Source organism: Coregonus lavaretus, assembly GCF_964263955.1.
Source record: "Coregonus lavaretus genome assembly, chromosome: 17".
Classification (NCBI taxonomy): domain Eukaryota; kingdom Metazoa; phylum Chordata; class Actinopteri; order Salmoniformes; family Salmonidae; genus Coregonus; species Coregonus lavaretus.
The window spans coordinates 26,784,713-26,805,752 of record NC_140004.1 but is presented as its reverse complement, the minus strand read 5'-3'; the positions used below and the strand labels follow the sequence as shown (position 1 = coordinate 26,805,752).

Genomic DNA, 21,040 nt, shown 5'->3' with positions numbered 1-21,040 from the left:
GGTTCTCACCCAAGATTTGACGGTACATGGCCCGTCCATCGTCCCTTTGATGCAGTGAAGTTGTCCTGTCCCCTTAGCAGAAAAACACCCCCAAAGCATAATAGGCAGCATTCCTCCTCCTCCAAACACGGCGAGTTGAGTTGATGCCAAAGAGCTCCATTTTGGTCTCATCTGACCACAACACTTTCACCCAGTTCTCATCTGAATCATTCAGATGTTCATTGGCAAACTTCAGACGGGCCTGTATATGTGATTTCTTGAGCAGGGGGACCTTGCGGGCGCTGCAGGATTTCAGTCCTTCACGGCATAGTGTGTTACCAATTGTTTTCTTGGTGACTATGGTCCCAGCTGCCTTGAGATAATTGACAAGATCCTCCCGTGTAGTTCTGGGCTGATTCCTCACTGTTCTCATGATCATTGCAACTCCACAAGGTGAGATCTTGCATGGAGCCCCAGGCAGAGGGAGATTGACAGTTATTTTGTGTTTCTTCAATTTTTTCGAATAATCGCACCAACTGTTGTCACCTTCTCACCAAGCTGCTTGGCGATGGTCTTGTAACCAATTCCAGCCTTGTGTAAGTCTACAATCTTGTCCCTGACATCCTTGGAGAGCTCTTTGGTCTTGGCCATGGTGGAGAGTTTGGAATCTGATTGATTGATTGCTTCTGTGGACAGGTGTCTTTTATACAGGTAACAAGGTGAGATTAGGAGAACTCCCTTTAAGAGTGTGCTCCTAATCTCAGCTCGTTACCTGTATAAAAGACATGTGGGAGCCAGAAATCTTTCGGATTGAGAGGGGGTCAAATACTTATTTCCCTCATTAAAATGCAAATCAATTAATAAAAATTTTGACATGCGTTTTTCTGGATTTTTTTGTTGTTATTCTGTCTCTCACTGTTCAAATAAACCTACCATTAAAATTATAGACTGATCATTTCTTTGTCAGTGGGCAAACGTACAAAATCAGCAGGGGATCAAATACTTTTTTCCCCTCACTGTATGCATGTGTGGTACAGTATGTTGAATTCTGTGTGGTGTTTGTAGTAGATATACTAACTTACCATGCATGTGGTACAGAATTACTTTCAAATATGCCTTCGTGTAGCATGACGAATAACCATGATGCATGTGGTGTAGTTGTCTGGGAACCAAATTTATTATTTCTCCATAGAGGTAAAAAATACAGCATATTTTTCAATGAGGACACACCAGACAAAATAACGTTCACCTTTTAATAAAAGTTTCCTTGACATGTTAAAAATACTCATTAGAAGAAACATGACCACTGAATAATATGAACAAAGAACTATAAACTCAGAATCCAGATAATAACTTTGAGAACTAAATGAAAACAGTGAAACGTCAGGTCACAATGGTAAGAGGAAACAATTGGGACATAATACGGTTGTACTGAGGAGACGTTATAGATAGCCGTACTGATAAAACCCAGTAAGTACCTCAGTCTTGAGGGCTTTGGAGAACCAAACACCCTCAATAGTCTGGCTGGTAAATCTGACGACTACACTGTCAGAATAGGGTAGGGTGGGAGAGAGGAGGGTAGGTGGGAGAGAGGAGGCTAGGGTGGGAGAGAGGAGGCTAGGGTGGGAGAGAGGAGGCTAGGGTGGGAGAGAAGAGGCTAGGGTGGGAGAGAAGAGGCTAGGGTGGGAGAGAGGAGGGTAGGGTGGGAGAGAGGAGGCTAGGGTGGGAGAGAGGAGGCTAGGGTGGGAGAGAAGAGGCTAGGGTGGGAGAGAGGAGGGTAGGGTGGGAGAGAAGAGGCTAGGGTGGGAGAGAGGAGGGTAGGGTGGGAGAGAGGAGGGTAGGGTGGGAGAGGAGCAAGTAGGTTGAAAGCCGCTAGGCAACACTGATTTGTTTTATCAACACTGGGATAATGGGTGAAACTTAATGCTTTAACATGCTTTAAAAGGCTAGACCAGAGTGATGGCAGCTAACATCAAATCTGAGATTCAATGGGACTGGATTTGCATCTGACTGTGACTGGTGGTAATAAAGGGGTTATGGGTCAGGACGTTATCCGATTATTGGTTTATGATTCATGTAATTTCTCTCCACCTGATCACAGATCAATATAGAGAATACATATGAATCTTCCCTGCTCCATGGTTTAGTTCACCATCAGACCCTCTTCTGAAATCACAGAATCGCCTGTCATCTACATCACAGGAACTTTGATCAGAGACGCTTTGTGCCATACTCAGACTGGCGTGTGTGTGTGTGTGTGTGTCTGTATGTTTATGTGTATATGTGTGTGCAGAATCTGATTGCCACCTACAGATTGACAATAGTTCAGTTCTACAGTCAATCAGGACTGGCTGGCTTAACCTACAGTAGCTTAACATAACTTGTATATAACATACATTGTTGATATATAAAAGGACTAAATAAAAATACACGTCCATTATGAGAACATGCTAATGCTAACTAAAAAGGTACAGAAAGAGAAACAGAAAAAAACATATACTGCAGTTTTATAAAAACAAACTCAGGGACCAAATGGCAAAAGCACCAGTTCAGGCAGCAGCTGCCTCTCCTCCATCTGCAGATCTAACAGAAGACAGAGTAGACTGTGTAGAGCGGGGCGGGCGGGCCTTGTGGAGGGGGTTATGGGTAAAGGGCGTCTGTAGAGGAGCTACAGAGCTACAGTACGTTGGGAAGGCCGGACAGACCAGAGTTCTGAGAGTCAGATGGGGCAGTGCTGTCTGAGTCAGGCACCAGGTGGAGAGACATACTGTCTGTCTGTCTGTCTGTCTCCTCTCTAGTCCCCCTTGGTCAGCAGGTCTTCTATGTAGGCATCCAGTTCATCATCTGTGTTTATGTCAATGTCCTGCAGAAGGGAAGGAGAGACATTAGTATTCAGTGTGTGTGTGTTACCTCGTATCTTTTCTGTAGCAAAGCTTCGAAGTTGGTGTGTGTGTGTGTGTGTGTCTTACCTCCTGTACTTTCTGCAGCAGTTGTACGATGTTGGTGTGTGTGTGTCTTACCTCCTGTACTTTCTGCAGCAGTTGTACGATGTTGGTGTGTGTGTGTCTTACCTCCTGTACTTTCTGCAGCAGTTGTACGATGTTGGTTCGTAGTTTCTGTAGCTTTTCGTCTGCCTCCCTGAGTTTGGTCTCAGCGCTGCTACTCTTTTCCTCCACAGCTTTGGCTCTGGCATCAGCTCTGCTCTGGTACGAGTTACACAAAGACTGGAGACCCAGCTCATACTGCTGGAAATACTCTTTCTGCAGAAACACATGCACACAGGTCAGACACATTCACAGACTTTGCTCTGGTATGAATTACAATGATACGAGTGTCTCCTATGACTGCAGCAGGCTCGGCTCCAGGGTAGGTCTCTAGAAGACATGGGTTAGAGGTCAGGAGTTAAAGGTCAGTCTCACCATAGGGAAGGCCACTAGCTCCTCTGCAGTCATGCTGTTGACATCGTCCTTCGGGATCCGGAAATCAGGAGGGAAGAAATAACGCAGCACCGTCCTGAAGAGAACACACACAAACACAATTATAGCTATGACATCCCCTCAACATTCTCCCTCTGAAAAAAGAGAATTGGAGGCCAAAAACCAACAGTTATGACTCAATGACAGAGCATCGGGTAGTCATGGTTACCTCATCATGGTGACCAGGTTGTCAGTCACTTCTCGACTGGTTCCTGGTTGGGTGGTGTCGGGTTCCATGGGGGGGCCTTTCTCAGTCCCCTCCCCTTGCTGTGTGTCAGGGGTCTGGGAGAGGGGAGAGGGGGGTCGCATCAACCTCACCTCCTCACTGCCTTTGAAAACCCTAATAACAACAACAATAAATTATACCAACAACCTCACCGCCTTTAGCCATCATAATAACACCCCAAAACTCCTGAGAACACTAACTCATCAAATCAATACACAATTAAATAAACATTTGGAAATGACACAGAAACTGGCACATCATTGGCTACTGGTATAGCATACACATAAACGTAAGAGAACAGAGCACAGACACGGTGACTTGGTGAGCCTACCATCGATCCTTGGGGGTGGATCTGGGGACATAGTCAAACTTCACCTTCCAGCGAACGCTCTGCTTACTGGTATCCACAGCAACCACTTTGCCTGTGAACCATTCCTTATTCACACGCACCTCCACCAACAGACCCTTATCTACAGGAGGCAACACACAGGAGTATTATGAAGCAGTCCTGAAACCGCTTTCTATGGCATAGTGCCTCATGGAGCTACAGTGGGGAAAAAAAGTATTTAGTCAGCCACCAATTGTGCAAGTTCTCCCACTTAAAAAGATGAGAGAGGCCTGTAATTTTCATCATAGGTACACGTCAACTATGACAGACAAAATGAGAAGAAAAAAATCCAGAAAATCACATTGTAGGATTTTTAATGAATTTATTTGCAAATTATGGTGAAAAATAAGTATTTGGTCAATAACAAAAGTTTCTCAATACTTTGTTATATACCCTTTGTTGGCAATGACACAGGTCAAACGTTTTCATGTCTTCACAAGGTTTTCACACACTGTTGCTGGTATTTTGGCCCATTCCTCCATGCAGATCTCCTCTAGAGCAGTGATGTTTTGGGGCTGTCGCTGGGCAACACGGACTTTCAACTCCCTCCAAAGATTTTCTATGGGGTTGAGATCTGGAGACTGGCTAGGCCACTCCAAGACCTTGAAATGCTTCTTACGAAGCCACTCCTTCGTTGCCTGGGCGGTGTGTTTGGGATCATTGTCATGCTGAAAGACCCAGCCACGTTTCATCTTCAATGCCCTTGCTGATGGAAGGAGGTTTTCACTCAAAATCTCACGATACATGGCCCCATTCATTCTTTCCTTTACACGGATCAGTTGTCCTGGTCCCTTTGCAGAAAAACAGCCTCAAAGCATGATGTTTCCACCCCCATGCTTCACAGTAGGTATGGTGTTCTTTGGATGCAACTCAGCATTCTTTGTCCTCCAAACACGACGAGTTGAGTTTTTACCAAAAAGTTCTATTTTGGTTTCATCTGACCATATGACATTCTCCCAATCCTCTTCTGGATCATCCAAATGCACTCTAGCAAACTTCAGACGGGCCTGGACATGTACTGGCTTAAGCAGGGGGACACGTCTGGCACTGCAGGATTTGAGTCCCTGGCGGCGTAGTGTGTTACTGATGGTAGGCTTTGTTACTTTGGTCCCATCTCTCTGCAGGTCATTCACTAGGTCCCCCCGTGTGGTTCTGGGATTTTTGCTCACCGTTCTTGTGATCATTTTGACCCCACGGGGTGAGATCTTGCGTGGAGCCCCAGATCGAGGGAGATTATCAGTGGTCTTGTATGTCTTCCATTTCCTAATAATTGCTCCCACAGTTGATTTCTTCAAACCAAGCTGCTTACCTATTGCAGATTCAGTCTTCCCAGCCTGGTGCAGGTCTACAATTTTGTTTCTGGTGTCCTTTGACAGTTCTTTGGTCTTGGCCATAGTGGAGTTTGGAGTGTGACTGTTTGAGGTTGTGGACAGGTGTCTTTTATACTGATAACAAGTTCAAACAGGTGCCATTAATACAGGTAACGAGTGGAGGACAGAGGAGCCTCTTAAAGAAGAAGTTACAGGTCTGTGAGAGTCAGAAATCTTGCTTGTTTGTAGGTGACCAAATACTTATTTTCCACCATAATTTGCAAATAAATTCATTAAAAATCCTACAATATGATTTTCTGGAATTTCTTTTGTCAATTTGTCTGTCATAGTTGACGTGTACCTATGATGAAAATTACAGGCCTCTCTCATCTTTTTAAGTGGGAGAACTTGCACAATTGGTGGCTGACTAAATACTTTTTTTCCCCACTGTAAATTATGTGTGTCATTATTGTTAAATTCAGGCTTGGCTGAACTGCTTTCAATGGGGAAAGATTGCTTCTGTGATATTAGGTGAAACTGTCACTTTCCTGTGTGGACCTATTGCTAATCGGAAATCTTGTTGGCCAATCAGAATGTATGGCTGGAACTATCATCAAGAATGGAATAAATCACCTTTCTGAGCATTCTTCAGTTCATTTTCTGGGTCCTCGTTCTCTGTGCTGTCTGTCACCTAAAAACACACACACAGAAAACACAATGTTCAAACTGTCTAACAGTAAGTGTGTGAAAGGAAATACCAGGAAGAGTGGTGTGTTATTGTACTGTGAGAAAAAAAGGAGCAGGGGAGCAGCATACAACCAACTCCATTTACAGTAGAGTTAGGAGACAGACAGGACCAACTCCATTTACAGTAGAATTAGGAGACAGATAGGACCAACTCCATTTACAGTAGAATTAGGAGACAGACAGGACCAACTCCATTTACAGTAGAGTTAGGAGACAGACAGGACCAACTCCATTTACAGTAGAATTAGGAGACAGACAGGACCAACTCTATTTACAGTAGAGTTAGGAGACAGACAGGACCAACTCCATTTACAGTAGAGTTAGGAGACAAGGATAGGATCCATTCTATTAAGAGTAGAGTTAAGAGATAGACAGGACCCATTCCATTTAGGGTACAATTATGAGAGGGTAGGATCCATTCTATTATGATTAGAGTGAAGAGAGAAGGATAGGGACGATTCCATTATGAGTAGAGAAGGCAAGTGTAGCCTCTTTCTCCGTGGCTGATGGGTACCTTGGCGCTAGGGGGGGTTGGGATGGGTTTGGCCGGGGGTGGTGTTGCGGGGGGCAGCAGTGTTGCTATGATAGCGCTCCTCTTCTCAGGCGGCGGGGGTTTGGTGATGGGTGGGGGGGTATGGACCTGCGGGGTCAATGACATCACATGACCTCTGGGTCAACAGTACAGTGGCCTGACTTCTGGACCACTCCATGTGTCAGACTTGTTCTTCATACAGCACCTCTCCTCTTTCAAAAATAACCCTAGTCTTTTTCTTCCTCCAAAAGAGCTTTCCCCTACTCTGTCCCCAACATCTCTCCGTACCCATCATCTCTCCGTCCCCAACATCTCTCCGTCCCCAACATCTCTCCGTCCCCAACATCTCTCCGTCCCCATCATCTCTCCGTCCCCAACATCTCTCCGTCCCCAACATCTCTCCGTACCCATCATCTCTCCGTACCCAACACCTCTCCGTCCTGACTCATCTTAAGGGGACATTTTTCTGCCTGTCCTCTTCCTCTAAACATCACCTTTTCCCTTTATTTGTCCTTGACTGCATTTATCCGTTCCCTCTCGTCTAACAAATTCAGTACTTCCCTCTGTCTGTCTAATATGTTGTATAGAAATATTCTATAGATTGACAGTGTGATAGTCTGAGCAGTGAAAGTGTGTGTGTGTGTGAGAGAGATTGAGTGAGAAAGACTGTACCTCCGTCACTTTTCCCCGTTTGAGTGGAGCTTTCTTAACAGCTTTCCCACGATTCCCCACTGCAGCTGCCATCTTGGATTTCTTGGGCTGAGGCTCCTCCTCCCCACGGTCATCCTCGCTGTCGTCCTCGTCTTCCTCCTCTTTTCTCCTCCTCCTCCTCCTCCTCCTCCTCTTCACTCTCCTCCTGCTCTATCACTCTCTTGCGCTGGCTGCTAGCAGGTGTGGTTGCTTTGGCAGGAGACAATTTGGCTGGAGTCTGTAGAAACACCACAGATATTACTGCTACTGCTAAGGGACCATAGATATTAACAGTTGATAGATTATTGCATTTACATTTTAGTCATTTAGCAGACGCTCTTATCCAGAGCGACTTACAGTTAGTGAGTGCATACATTTTAAAATATCTGCTTCAACCATTAACATATACCATAAGATTTGATAAAGGACAGCTTAAAACACAACACACTAACCCGTGAGCTACGGCTTGGAGGGGTGGGTTTGGCGGGGACTTTGGCTGGAGCTTTGGGGGCGGGCTTTGCTGGAGGGGGTGACTGCTTCGCTGCAGCTCTAGATTGGTCGACTCTGGGGGCCGGGGGAGGGGCAGCAGGCCGGGTGGTCGGTCGAGGGGAATTGGTGGGTTTGCGGTTGAGGGCGGGGGGCTGGCTGGGGGCGTTCTTGAGGAGGGCAGGGAGAGGGGGGGAGCGAGGGCGTGACACACGGTCTGACGACCTGGTTCCCTAGGAGACAGAGAGAACAGGAGACACATTATATTCAGATATCAGGGAGACACTGTGTGTGTGTAACCGGTAAAGCAGGGTTCCCCAACTGGCAGCCAGAAGGCCGAATTTGGCCCCTGAGTTAAGAACATTGTTGGACAGAAGACTGTAAAAACACAAGAAAATCAGCTCCAAGTGATTTTGCTTTTAAGTATTCTCATGCATAATAGAGAAATACACTACATGGCCAAAAGTATGTGGGCACCCCTTCAAATTAGTGGATTCAGCTATTTCAGCCACACCCGTTGCTGACACGTGTATAAAATCAGGCACACATCCATGCAATCTCCATAGACAAACATTGGCAGTAGAATGGTCCGTACTAAAGAGCTCAGTGACTTTCAACGTAGCACCGTCATAGGATGCCACCTTTCAACAAGTCAGTTCGTCAAATTTCTGCCCTGCTAAACTGCCCCGGTCAACTGTAAGTGCTGTTATTGTGAAGTGGAAACGTCTAGGAGCAACAATGGCTCAGCCGCCAAGTGTTAGGCCACACTAGCTCACAGAATGGGACCGCCGAGCGCTGAGGCGCGTAGGACGTAAAAATCGTTTGTCCTCGGTTGCAACACTCACTACCAAGTATGTCTGTATGACTGTAGTGTGTGTGTGTTTCCCTGTAGAGGGGGAGTATGTGTGACTGTGTGTGTGTGTGTTTACCTGTAAAGGGTGAGTATGTGTGACTGTGTGTGGGTACCTGGGAGGAACTCTCATTCATGGGTCTCATGCTGACGTCCAGAGGTAACTTCTTCACATCTGCAGCGGATCTGATGGTGCTGGTTTTCTGCAGAGCCTCTAATTTCTCCTGCTGCTGTCTGATCTTCTCTGTCAGTTCTTTCTGTTTGTCCTCGGCCGTCTGCCTGTCCTTCTTCAGAACTCCACATGGAAGGTTCTGTTTTTGCTCCGCCGCGTCACACCTACAACACACACACACAAACAAGATATTGGTGATATATTTGGTGTCCCTGCAGGTGTGTGTGTGTGTCAGTGTGTGTGTCGGTGTGTGTGTGTACCTGTCCTGAGTGCTGTCAGGGTTCATCAGACACACCCAGCTGTCTGGGTAACGTTTATCCACCGCATCCATCTGGAATGGCAGAGTCCTCCACTTCAGACACTTATCTACAGATAGCGAGGGAGAGAGACAAGCTTGTTTGTTTGGGTTTGTTCGTGTGTGTGTGTGTGACTCAACACATTTACATTTTACATTTAAGTCATTTTAGCAGACGCTCTTATCCAGAGCAACTTACAGTTAGTGAGTGCATACATTTTCATACTGAGATTTTATTTATTTCTACCTTTGTGTACCTATTTAGGATACATCACCATGAATAGAATGACATTCATATCCATAATTATGTATTTCTGTATAGTACAGATCAGGGACGTGGAATTTCCCTATTTTGTCCAGAAAATGTAATGCACACGTATGTTCATGTGAGTCTCTCTTGCACAAACTTGCACGTTAAGAGTGAGCAGTATCTCTGTGTATGTGTGAGTGTAAAACTCACCACACTGTATCGTGAGGGGTATCTCCATGGCGCGGCGTCTCTTGTACCTCTGCTCTGGCGAGGGGAGCGAGGACCAGCTGGCAGACAGGTACCCAAACTCATCCCAGAACTTCACTATGCCCTTCTGAGCTAAAGCACATACACACACAGGTTAGAACTTCACTATGCCCTTCTGAGCTAAAAGAGGGAAAAGCAGAAACATGCCAGTCATATGAACTAGGGATGTCGCAGAAACGATACAACCGCATAACTGGGTTTTTCTATAAACTAGGGTACCAGTGAGCATTTCAGCTTCTGTTTGGAGCTGTTACAAAGTCATTAATAATAATTTGCAATTTTTTCCCCCCATGTGAATACATTTAGATATAAAGGGGGAACACGGATACATTCAATATAATTCATGAGTTGAATCAAAATGTCTGTTTAAACCCTTCCTCATACTTGGAGTCTCCACAGATTTGGAAAAAATCGTGTGACATAAAACACTAACTTTCTTTCCTTACATTTATGATACTGTTGTTTGTTGTTACAACATATACTAAGCATTTAACAATTGAATTACACATTGACCTTTATCCTGTGAAATTCCTGGATATTACTGTCGGACTCTTTTTTTGTATGGAGATCTCGGAAGTGTACTGTAAGCTCGTAACATTTCGTATCTCCCTATGTTACGGTGTGAAAACAGTTTTCATGGGCACACATACCCAAAATAATGTATGTGATTGCAAAATCCAATGCTTCAAACAGAAATAGTAACTTTAATGATTAATAAAACAAAAATCGACACGGTCATTAGCAAACGCCATGCTCTACCAACAGAGCTACATCCCTGCCGGCCATTCCCTCCCCTACTCTGGACGACGCTGGGCCAATTGTGCGCCGCCCCATGGGTCTCCCGGTCGCGGCCGGCTACGACAGAGCCTGGATTCGAACCAGGATCTCTAGCGGCACAGCTAGCACTGCGATGAAGTGCCTTTGACCACTGCGCCACTCGGGAATAAAGTTCTCTGCTGCCAATGACTGGAACGAACTGCAAAAATCTCTGAAGCTGGAGACTCGTATCTCCCTCACTAACTTTAAGCATCAGTTGTCAGAGCAGCTTACCGATCACTGCATCTGTACACAGCCATTCTGAAATTAGCCCACCCAACTACCTCATCCCCATATTGTTATTTATTTTCCTAATTTGCACCCCAGTATCCCATTTGCACATCATCTTTTGCACATCTATCATTCCAGTGTTAATACGAAATTGTAACTATTTTGCACTATGGCCTATTTATTGCCTAACCTCCATAACTTACTACATTCACACACACACTGTATATATATTTTCTGTTGTATTTTTGACTTTATGTTTTGTTTACCCCATATGTAACTGTGTTGTTGTTTTTATCGCACTGCTTTGCTCTATCTTGGCCAGGTCGCAGTTGTAAATGAGAACTTGTTCTCAACTGGCTTACCTGGTTAAATAAAGGTGAAAAAAAACAGGTTAGTCAAGGTAATTTGTACATGTAGCTAGGGGTAAAGTGACTATGCATACATAATAAACAGCGCGTAGCAGCAGTGTAAAAAAAAAAGGGGGGGGGGGGATGTGTCAATGTAAATAGTCCGGGTAGCCATTTAATTAATTGTTCAGCAGTCTTATGGCTTGGGGGTAGAAACTGTTAAGGAGCTTTTAGGACCTAGACTTGGCGCTCCGGTACCGTTTGCCATGCGGTAGTAGAGAGAACAGTCTATGACTTGGGTGACTGGAGTCTGACAATTTTTTGGGCCTTCCTCTGATGCAACCGGTCAGGATGCTCTTGATGGTGCAGCTGTAGAACTTGAGGATCTGGTGACCCATGCCAAATCTTTTCAGTCTCCTGAGGGGGAAAAGGTGTTGTCGTGCCCTCTTCACGACTGTCTTGGTGTGTTTGGACCATGATAGTTTGTTGGTGATGTGGACACCAAGGAACTTGAAACTCTCGACCCGCTCCACTACAGCCCTGTCGATGTTAATGGGGGCCTGTTCGGCCCTCCTTTTCCTATAGTCCACGATCAGCTCCTTTGTCTTGCTCACATTGAGGGAGAGGTTGTTGTCCTGGAACCACACTGCCAGGTCGCTGACCTCCTCCCTATAGGCTGTCTCATCGTTGTTGGTGATCAGGTCTACCACTGTTGTGTCGTCAGCAAACTTAATGATGGTGTTGGAGTCGTGCTTGGCCACGCAGTCATGGGTGAACAGGGAGTACAGGAGGGGACTAAGCACGCACCCCTGAGGGGCCCCAGTGTTGAGGATCAGCATGGCAGATGTGTTGTTGCCTACCCTTACCACCTGGGGGCGGCCCGTCAGGAAGTCCAGGATCCAGTTGCAGAGGGAGGTGTTTAGTCCCAGGGTCTTTAGCTTAGTGATGAGCTTTGTGGGCACTATGGTGTTGAACGCTGAGCTGTAGCCAATGAACAGCATTCTCACATGGGTGTTCCTTTTGTCCAGGTGGGAAAGGGCAGTGTGGAGTGCGATTGAAATTGTGTAATCTGTGGATCTGTTGGGGCGGTATGCAAATTGGAGTGGGTCTAGGGTTTCCGGCATGATGGTGTTGATGTGAGCCATGACCAGCCTTTCAAAGCACTTCTTGGGTACTGACGTGAGTGCTACGGGGCGGTAATCATTAAGGCAGGTTACCTTCCCTTTCTTGGGCACAGGGACTATGGTGGTCTTTTTGAAACATGTAGGTATTAGACTGTCAGGGAGAGCTTGAAAATGTCAGTGAAGACACTTGCCAGTTGGTCCGCGCATGCTCTGAGTACACGTCCTGGTAATCCATCTGGCCCCTTGGCTTTGTGAATGTTGACCTGTTTAAAGGTCTTGCTGACATCGGCTACGGAGAACATGATCATGCATGCTGGTGCGCTCATGCATGCTTCAGTGTTGCTTGCCTCGAGCGAGCATAAAAAGGCATTTAGCTCGTCTGGTAGTCTCGCGTCACTGGGCAGCTCCAGGCTGGGTTTCCCTTTGTAGTCTGTAACAGTTTGCAAGCCCTGCCACAGCCGACGAGCATCAGAGCCGGCGTAGTAGGATTCAATCTTAGTACTGTATTGACGCTTTGCCTGTTTGATGGTTCATCTGAGGGCATAGCTGGATTTCTCATAAGTGTCCGGATTAGTGTCCCGCTCCTTGAAAGCGGCAGCTCTAGCCTTTAGCTCGATGCAGATGTTACCTGTAATCCATGGCTTCTGGTTGGGATATGTACATACGGTCACTGTGGGGACGACGTCGTCGATGCACTTATTGATGAAACCGATGAATTAGGTGGTATACTCCTCAATGCCATTGGATGAATCCCGGAACATATTCCAGTCTGTGCTAGCAAAACAGTCCTGCAGTGTAGCATCCACGTCATATGACCACTTCCGTATTGAGCAAGTCACTGGTACTTCCTGCTTTAGTTTTTGCTTGTAAGCAGGAATCAGGAGGATATAATTATGGTCAGATTTGCCAAATGGAGGGCGAGGGAGAGCTTTGTATGCGTCTCTGTGTGTGGAGTAAAGGAGGTCTAGTCTTTTTTCCTCTGGTTGCACGTGACATGCTGGTAGAAATGAGGTAAAAACGGATTTAAGATTCTCTGCATTAAAAGTCCCCGGCCACTAGGAGCGCCGCTTCTGGATGAGCATTTTCTTGTTTGCTTATGGCCTTATACAGCTCGTTGAGTGCATCGGTTTGTCGTGGTAAATAGACGGCTACGAATAATATGGGATGTAGCTCAGTTGGTAGAGCATGGTGTTTGCAACGCCAGGGTTGTGGGTTCGATTCCCACGGGGGGCTAGTATGAAAAATGGAAAAAAAAATAATGTATGCACTCACTAACTGTAAGTCGCTCTGGATAAGAGCGTCTGCTAAATGACTAAAATGTAAATGTAATATAGATGAGAACTATTTTACTATATGAAGTTGTCTGCTTTTTGTGCTTTGGATTTAGTTTGCATAGGCCTATGTAACAAGGAATTTCAATGTTATATAATTCCAAAGTAATTATTGTCTAGGTTTCATATTAGTTCACTGTTTGCTGTTCTAAGTTTCATCCTTGTAACTTTGGAGAGGCCACTAAACTCTCATGGCCATTGTTAATTTGTGGTTCTAACCTCTGCCTTTGTCCCCAAAGTGTTACTGTTTGCATTGTGTGTGTGCTTCACACCTACAGTTGAAGTCAGAAGTTTACATACACTTAGGTTGGAGTCATTAAAACTTGTTTTTCAACCACTCCACAAATTTCATGTTAACAAACTATAGTTTTGGCAAGTCAGTTAGGACATCTACTTTGTGCATGACACAAGTAATTTTTCCAACAATTGTTTACAGACAGATTATTTCACTTATAATGCACTGTATCACAATGCCAGTGGGTTAGAAGTTTACATACACTAAGTTGACTGTGCCTTTAAACAGTTTGGAAAATTCCAGAAAATGATGTCATGGCTTTAGAAGCTTCTGATAGGCTAATTTACATCATTTGAGTCAATTGTATGTGTACCTGTGGATGTATTTCAAGGCCTACCTTCAAACTCAGTGCCTCTTTGCTTGACATCATGGGAAAATCAAAAGAAATCAGCCGAGACCTCAGAAAAAGAATTGTAGACCTCCACAAGTCTGGTTCATCCTTGGGAGCAATTTCCAAACGCCTGAAGGTACCACGTTCATCTGTACAAACAATAGTACACAACTATAAACACCATGGGACCACGCAGCTGTCATACTGCTCAGGAAGGAGACGCGTTCTGTCTCCTAGAGATGAACGTACTTTGGTGCGAAAAGTGCAAATCAATCCCAGAACAACAGCAAAGGACCTTGTGAAGATGCTGGAGGAAACAGGTACGAAAGTATCTATATCCACAGTAAAACGAGTCCTATATCGACATAACCTGAAAGGCCGCTCAGCAAGGAAGAAGCCACTGCTCCAAAACCGCCATAATAATAATAATAATAATAATAATAATAATAAGCCATTTAGCAGACGCTTTTATCCAAAGCGACTTACAGTCATGCGTGCATACATTTTTTATGTATGGGTGGTCCCGGGGATCGAACCCACTACCTTGGCGTTACAAGCGCCGTGCTCTACCAGCTGAGCTACAGAGGACCACCATAGCCAGACTACGGTTTGCAACTGCACATGGGGACAAAGATTGTACTTTTTGGAGAAATGTCCTCTGGTCTGATGAAACACAAATATAACTGTTTGGCCATAATGACCATTGTTATGTTTGGAAGAAAAAGGCGTGCTTGCAAGCCGATGAACACCATCCCAACCGTGAAGCACAGGGGTGGAAGCATCATGCTGTGGGGGTGCTTTGCTGCAGAAGGGTCTTGTGCACTTCACAAAATAGATGGCATCATGAGGAAGGAAAATTATGTGGATATATTGAAGCAACATCTCAATACATCAGTCAGGAAGTTAAAGCTTGGTCGCAAATTGGTCTTCCAAATGGACAATGACCCCAAGCATACTTCCAAAGTTGTGGCAAAATGGCTTAAGGACAACAAAGTCAAGGTATTGGAGTGGCCATCACAAAGCCCTGACCTCAATCCTATAGAAAATGTGTGGGCAGAACTAAAAAAGCGTGTGCGAGCAAGGGAGCCTACGAACCTGACTCAGTTACAGCAGCTCTGTCAGGAGGAATGGGCCAAAATTCACCCAACTTATTGTGGGAAGCTTGTGGAAGGCTACCCGAAACGTTTGACCCAAGTTAAACAATTTAAAGGCAATGCTACCAAATACTAATTGCGTGTATGTAAACTTCTGACCCACTGGGAATGTGATGAAAGAAAATTCCTTCTCTCTACTATTATTCTGACATTTCACATTCTTACAATAAAGTGGTGATCCTAACTGACCTAAGACAGGTAATTTTTACTAGGATTAAATGTCAGGAATTGTGAAAAACTGAGTTTAAATGTATTTGGCTAAGGTGTATGTAAACTTCCGACTACAACTGTATGTGAGTCACTGTACAGATAAAGTTTAGGCTTGGTGTTTTTACTTTACAGTAATGTCGTTTTGTAAATTGTGTCATCTGTAATTCTGTGTCTTACAACAATATATCCCTTTATTTTATTCAGCACAGAGTGGATTAGGATGATGACGTTTGGGAGCCACCCCTCCCCAGCAAGCGCCCCCGCCGGTCAAGGTATTCACCCCCCACTGCCATGTCAATCACCCCGTCTGATGGTTCTACATCCACCACTCGACAACGCCCCACTCCTCTTCAACCACCCCCACTGCAGGCCCTGGCACCACTCCCCTCTCTGCAAGTTCATCTGGAGGTGCGGGGGCAGGGAGGAGATCTAGGCCTCAACAGAGAAGAGGGAGAGGCAGTGGAAGCAGCACAACAGAGGGAGATGAAACTGAGGACAGGTGGCATACGGTCCTTGAAGATGAGGAGCCAGAACAATGTAGGTTTAAACCCAAACGACCTGAAGGCCCACAGTTGGTTAGTGATGAAACATACACCCCCTTACAGCTGTTCCAGCTCTACTTTACCACCTCTGTACTGGGAACACTAATTAGTAATACCAACAAGTATGGGGACAAGAAGCAGCAGGGGGGAAGGAAGATGTCCACGAAACCTGTCACCATGGGTGACATGCTCAACTACATTTCCTTGGTAATTTACATGGGACTGGTAAAGGTATCAAGACTAGTTGACAACTGGAGCAAGTCCCCACTCTATCTGTTCGAGTTCCACACCTCCATCATGAGTGAAAACCGATTCTTGGCCATCAACCGTACTACTCTTCACATGAGTGACCCACAAAAGGATCAGGAGAATGCCCAGAAGAAGGGGACTGCAGGGTTTGATCGTCTTGCAAGAGTCAAGCCCCTTTACCATGACATGGTGGAGGCATGCAAAACTTACTTCCAGCCTGCTCAAAATCTATCTATAGATGAGCGCATGGTTGCCTCAAAGGCTTGAATTGGCTTGAAGCAATATATGAAAAATAAGCCGACCAAATGGGGATACAAGCTCTTTGTGCTAGCTGATTCAGCCTCTGCCTACACGTGGCACTTTTTCATCTATGAAGGCAAGGCAATCACACCTACTGGGAACGGCCTTAGTTATTACTCTGTCATGCAGCTTATGGACTTCCCCTTACTTGGCAGTGGGTACAACCTCTTTGTGGACAATTTTTATACTAGTTCCATGGTTTTCATAGACCTCTTGAAAAAGAAAATAGGATGAATGGTGCCACAAGCCCCTAACATAATCGGTTTCCCCAAGACCAAGGTAAACGACATGACAAAGACAGCGGAGAGGGGGACTATACGTTGGATCAGGACTAACAAGCTGCTTTTTGTGAAATGGAAGGACACTAGGGAAGTAACCATGCTCACCACACAGCATAAGGTATTCAATAACGACCATGTCTCAAGGAGGGTGAAAAATGCCAATGGGGCATGGGTGAGGAAGAATGTCCCCATTCCAGTTTCTGTGAAGGACTGCAATGCCAGCATGGGGGGTGTCGACCTATCTGATGCTCTGATAGGCTACTACCAGGTCCTCCACAAGACCAGGAAGTTGTATAAGACTTTTTTTTACCACTTTCTGGACATTGCTACAGTAAAATGCTTTCATTCTCCACAAGCAGATGGCCAAAGCAAAAGGTCAAACCCCTCTCTCCCAGTTGACCTTCCGAGAGCAGCTAGTGTTGGAAATGGCTGAATTGGGGGCCCATAGCAACCTCACAACCATCACAAGACCCCCCACTCAAGGTGAGCGCCACTATCCAACACACATGCCAAAAGACAAAAGGAAGAACTGCAAGCATTGCACAAAACACAGGGGGGGAAAAAAGGGTGAAATGCAAGATATTCTGTCCGAAATGCCAGTTCGCTTTTTGTTTCCTGGCAGAGAGGGACTGCTCCAAAGACTATCACGACATGCACAAGCTATGGTGAGTGAAATCTAATCATCTACACCTGGGATGTAAAACGAACACGAATGCCATTTGTAAATAGTTCAGCTTATTTCTATTTTTGCACCTTTTTTAGTGAAGGACACGTGTGTAACCAAGTTTGTGTTTGATAAGACATTTTTATATATTTTTGAATGTATATTTGTTGCTTTTATATTGTTTTTGTAAACAGTTTAGATACTTTTGTACCTGTTTCCTCCAGCATCTTCACAAGGTCCTTTGCTGTTGTTCTGGGATTGATTTCCACTTTTCGCACCAAAGTACGCTCATCTCTAGGAGATGCGACTGCGTGGTCTCATTGTATAATACTTGCGTACTATTGTTTGTACAGATGAACGTGGCACCTTCAGGCGTTTGGAAATTGCTCCCAAGGATGAACCAGACTTGTGGAGGTCTACAACATTTTTTCTGAGGTCTTGGCTGATTTCTTTTGATTTTCCAATGATGTCAAGCAAAGAGGCACCGAGTTTGAAGGTAGGCCTTGAAATAAATCCACAGGTACACCTCCAATTGACTCAAATTATGTCAATTAGCCTATCAGAAGCTTATAAAGCCATGACATCATTTTCTGGAATTTTCCAAGCTGTTTAAAGGCACAGTCAAATTAGTGTATGTAAACTTCTGACCCACTGGAATTGTGATAAAGTGAATTATAAGCGAAATAATCTGTCTGTAAACAACTGTTGGAAAAATTACTTGTGTCATGCACAAAGTAGATGTCCTAACCGACTTGCCAAAACTGCAGTATCTGTTGCTAGACTAGAGATATGCCCTAGCTATAGTTAGTCAGTGGTTGCACATCTAACTAGCTGGAATGAAGCAAGGGTGTGAATAGTAGACATGTAAATATATCCTTTCACTATTTACAGCAGTTCTCCAGCTATCCAGACCTGTCTGTTCTGCCTGATAGGGTGCTGTGGGTGTGTCCAGCTTATATCTGTGCAAATCTGTGTGTATAGCAATGGAATGAAACATCCAACCAATGCCTCAAGTGTCGTGCTGTAGGTCCACTACATACATTTACATTTTACATTTTAGTCATTTAGCAGACGCTCTTATCCAGAGCGACTTACAGGAGCAATTAGGGTTAAGTGCCTTGCTTAAGGGCACATCGACAGATTTTTCACCTAGTCGGCTCGGGGATTAGAACCAGCGACCTTTCGGTTACTGGCACAACGCTCTTACCCACTAAGCTACCTGCCGCCCCATTACATACCCAAAGGGTTGTGGGGTCCTGTCCAGAAACAACCCCTAGCCCCTACCCCTAGATACTGCGGAGATCTGAGAGAATTGGGTAGACTCTGGGCAGTAGGGGCTAGGGGTTGTTTCTGGACAGGCCATGGGTATTATTGTAGCTCAGTCAGTCTGGCACTGTCAAAAAATATTAATAGCTGTCAAATAATTGCTTCCTTTGTCCTTGGGAGAATCTCAATTGCATTTCCTTGATTCGTTGCATCCTCTCTCCTCGTCTCCTTCTCAAAACCCATTGAATGAGAAGGTCAGAGGTCCCTACCCTCTCACCTTCTTATCCAATGGGTTTTGAAAAGGAGGCAAGGAGAGAGGAAGTGAGGAATGAAGGAAATGCAATTGAGATTCTCCCCTTGTTTCCTCCATTCCTCACTGAGGTACTTCCCCTCGGGCTCCAATGCACTTTCAAGGAGAGGCAAGGAGTGGAGGAAACAAGGACAGAGGAAGCAAGAATGTGATGTCTAGTTCACACACACACACTGCTTGAAGAGTTTATGGATTATAATAATTTCATTATTGTTTATTATTATTGTCCATGTTTCATTTTGAATGGCATATAGATGTTTTGCTGTTGCTAGGAGTTATGGTCTCATTGTGCATATCTAGACTCTTATTCCTCTAACTACATATGTGAAGCTGCAAGAAAATCATATTTAAATGTATATCAAACCGTTTAGAAATGTCGACCCAGATATCACACATTGGCCCCTTTATTTATAGAAAGACCCAACTATGCTCATGAACAGTATTTTTTATTTTTATTTTACCATTATTTAACTAGGCAAGTCAGTTAAGAACAAATTGTGCGCCGCTCTATGGGACTCCCAATCACGGCCGGTTGTGATACAGCCTGGAATCGAACCAGGGGTCTGTAGTGACGCCTCAAGCACTGAGATGCAGTGCCTTAGACCGCTGCGCCACTCAGGAGCCCAGTAGTCTCTAACTAGAGCTATACACCTGATTAAATAGTTAGTTTTTCTACATTTGATCTGTTTATTTAACCTACCAAACAATCTGCCTGCATTCTCCGCTGTCCCTCTCATGTTGCACCCTAGACATAGGGGGAGGGGCATGGTAGGCTACACTTGGGTAGGGGTGAACTGTTGACTGTACTCATTTAAGAATGCTTTGAAAACAATATCAAGCAGTTAACTTACAATGTCAGTTGTATACTATTGAAAAGCAGAGAATGTCAACGTTCTAATGCTAGAGTTACTGTAATGTATTGTTACCCTGAAGCCTAATTAATCTCTGATTAACCACTATTATGGTTATGTACAGTGCCTTCAGAAAGTATTCACACTCCTCAACTTTTTCCACATTTTGTTGTGTTACAGCCTGAATTTAAAATGTATTAAATTAAGATTGTTTTGTCACTGGCCTACACACAATACCCAATAATGTCAAAGTGGAATTATAATTGTATGTGTGGGGTATAGAGATGAGGTAGTCATTCAAAAATCATGTTGAACACTATGATTGCACACAGTGAGTCCATGTGACTTGTTAAGCACATTTTTACTCCTGAACTTATTTAGGCTTGCCTTGTCAAAGGGGTTGAATACTTTTTGACTCAAGACATTTCAGCTTTTCATTTTCTATTAAACAAATTAATAGAAAATGAAAAGCTGAAATGTCTTGAGTCAAAAAGTATTCAACCCCTTTGACAAGGCAAGCCTAAATAAGTTCAGGAGTAAAAATGTGCTTAACAAGTCACATGGACTCACTGTGTGCAATCATAGTGTTCAACATGATTTTTGAATGACTACCTCATCTCTATACCCCACACATACAATTATCTGTAAGGTCCCTCAGTCGAGCAGTGAATTTCAAACAGATTTAACCACAAAGACCAAGGAGGTTTTCCAATGCCTTGCAAAGAAGGGCACCTATTGGTAGATGGGTAAAAAGAAAAAGAAAAGAAAAAAGACATTGAATATCCATTTGAGCATGGTGAAGTTATTAATTACACTTTTAATGGTGTATCAATACACTCAATCACTACAAAGATATAGGCATCCTTCCTAACTCAGTTGCCGGAGAGGAAGGAAACCGCTCAGGGATTTCACCATGAGGCCAATTCAATGGTGACTTTAAAACAGTTACAGAGTTTAATGGCTGTGATAGGAGAAAACTGAGGATGGATCAACATTGTAGTTACTCCACAATACTAACCTAAATTGACAGTGATAAGAAGGAAGCCTGTACAGAATAAAAATATTCCAAA

The 21,040-nt window shown here is 44.5% G+C and overlaps 1 protein-coding gene across 1 annotated transcript in view; it reads right to left on the bottom strand.

The window, feature by feature from the left end:
- Window positions 1-1,218: 1,218 nt before the first annotated feature.
- The window catches only part of LOC311144897 (ATPase MORC2A-like), a 38,316-nt gene continuing 18,494 nt past the window's right edge, over window positions 1,219-21,040 (bottom strand). The window contains 12 exon segments of the mRNA XM_084181068.1: window positions 1,219-2,842; window positions 3,051-3,239; window positions 3,399-3,492; window positions 3,625-3,795; window positions 4,013-4,151; window positions 6,013-6,070; window positions 7,331-7,474; window positions 7,476-7,586; window positions 7,801-8,067; window positions 8,801-9,020; window positions 9,117-9,222; window positions 9,612-9,740. Coding sequence (XP_084037194.1) covers window positions 2,774-2,842; window positions 3,051-3,239; window positions 3,399-3,492; window positions 3,625-3,795; window positions 4,013-4,151; window positions 6,013-6,070; window positions 7,331-7,474; window positions 7,476-7,586; window positions 7,801-8,067; window positions 8,801-9,020; window positions 9,117-9,222; window positions 9,612-9,740 — 1,697 coding nt within the window. The 3' untranslated portion in view covers window positions 1,219-2,773.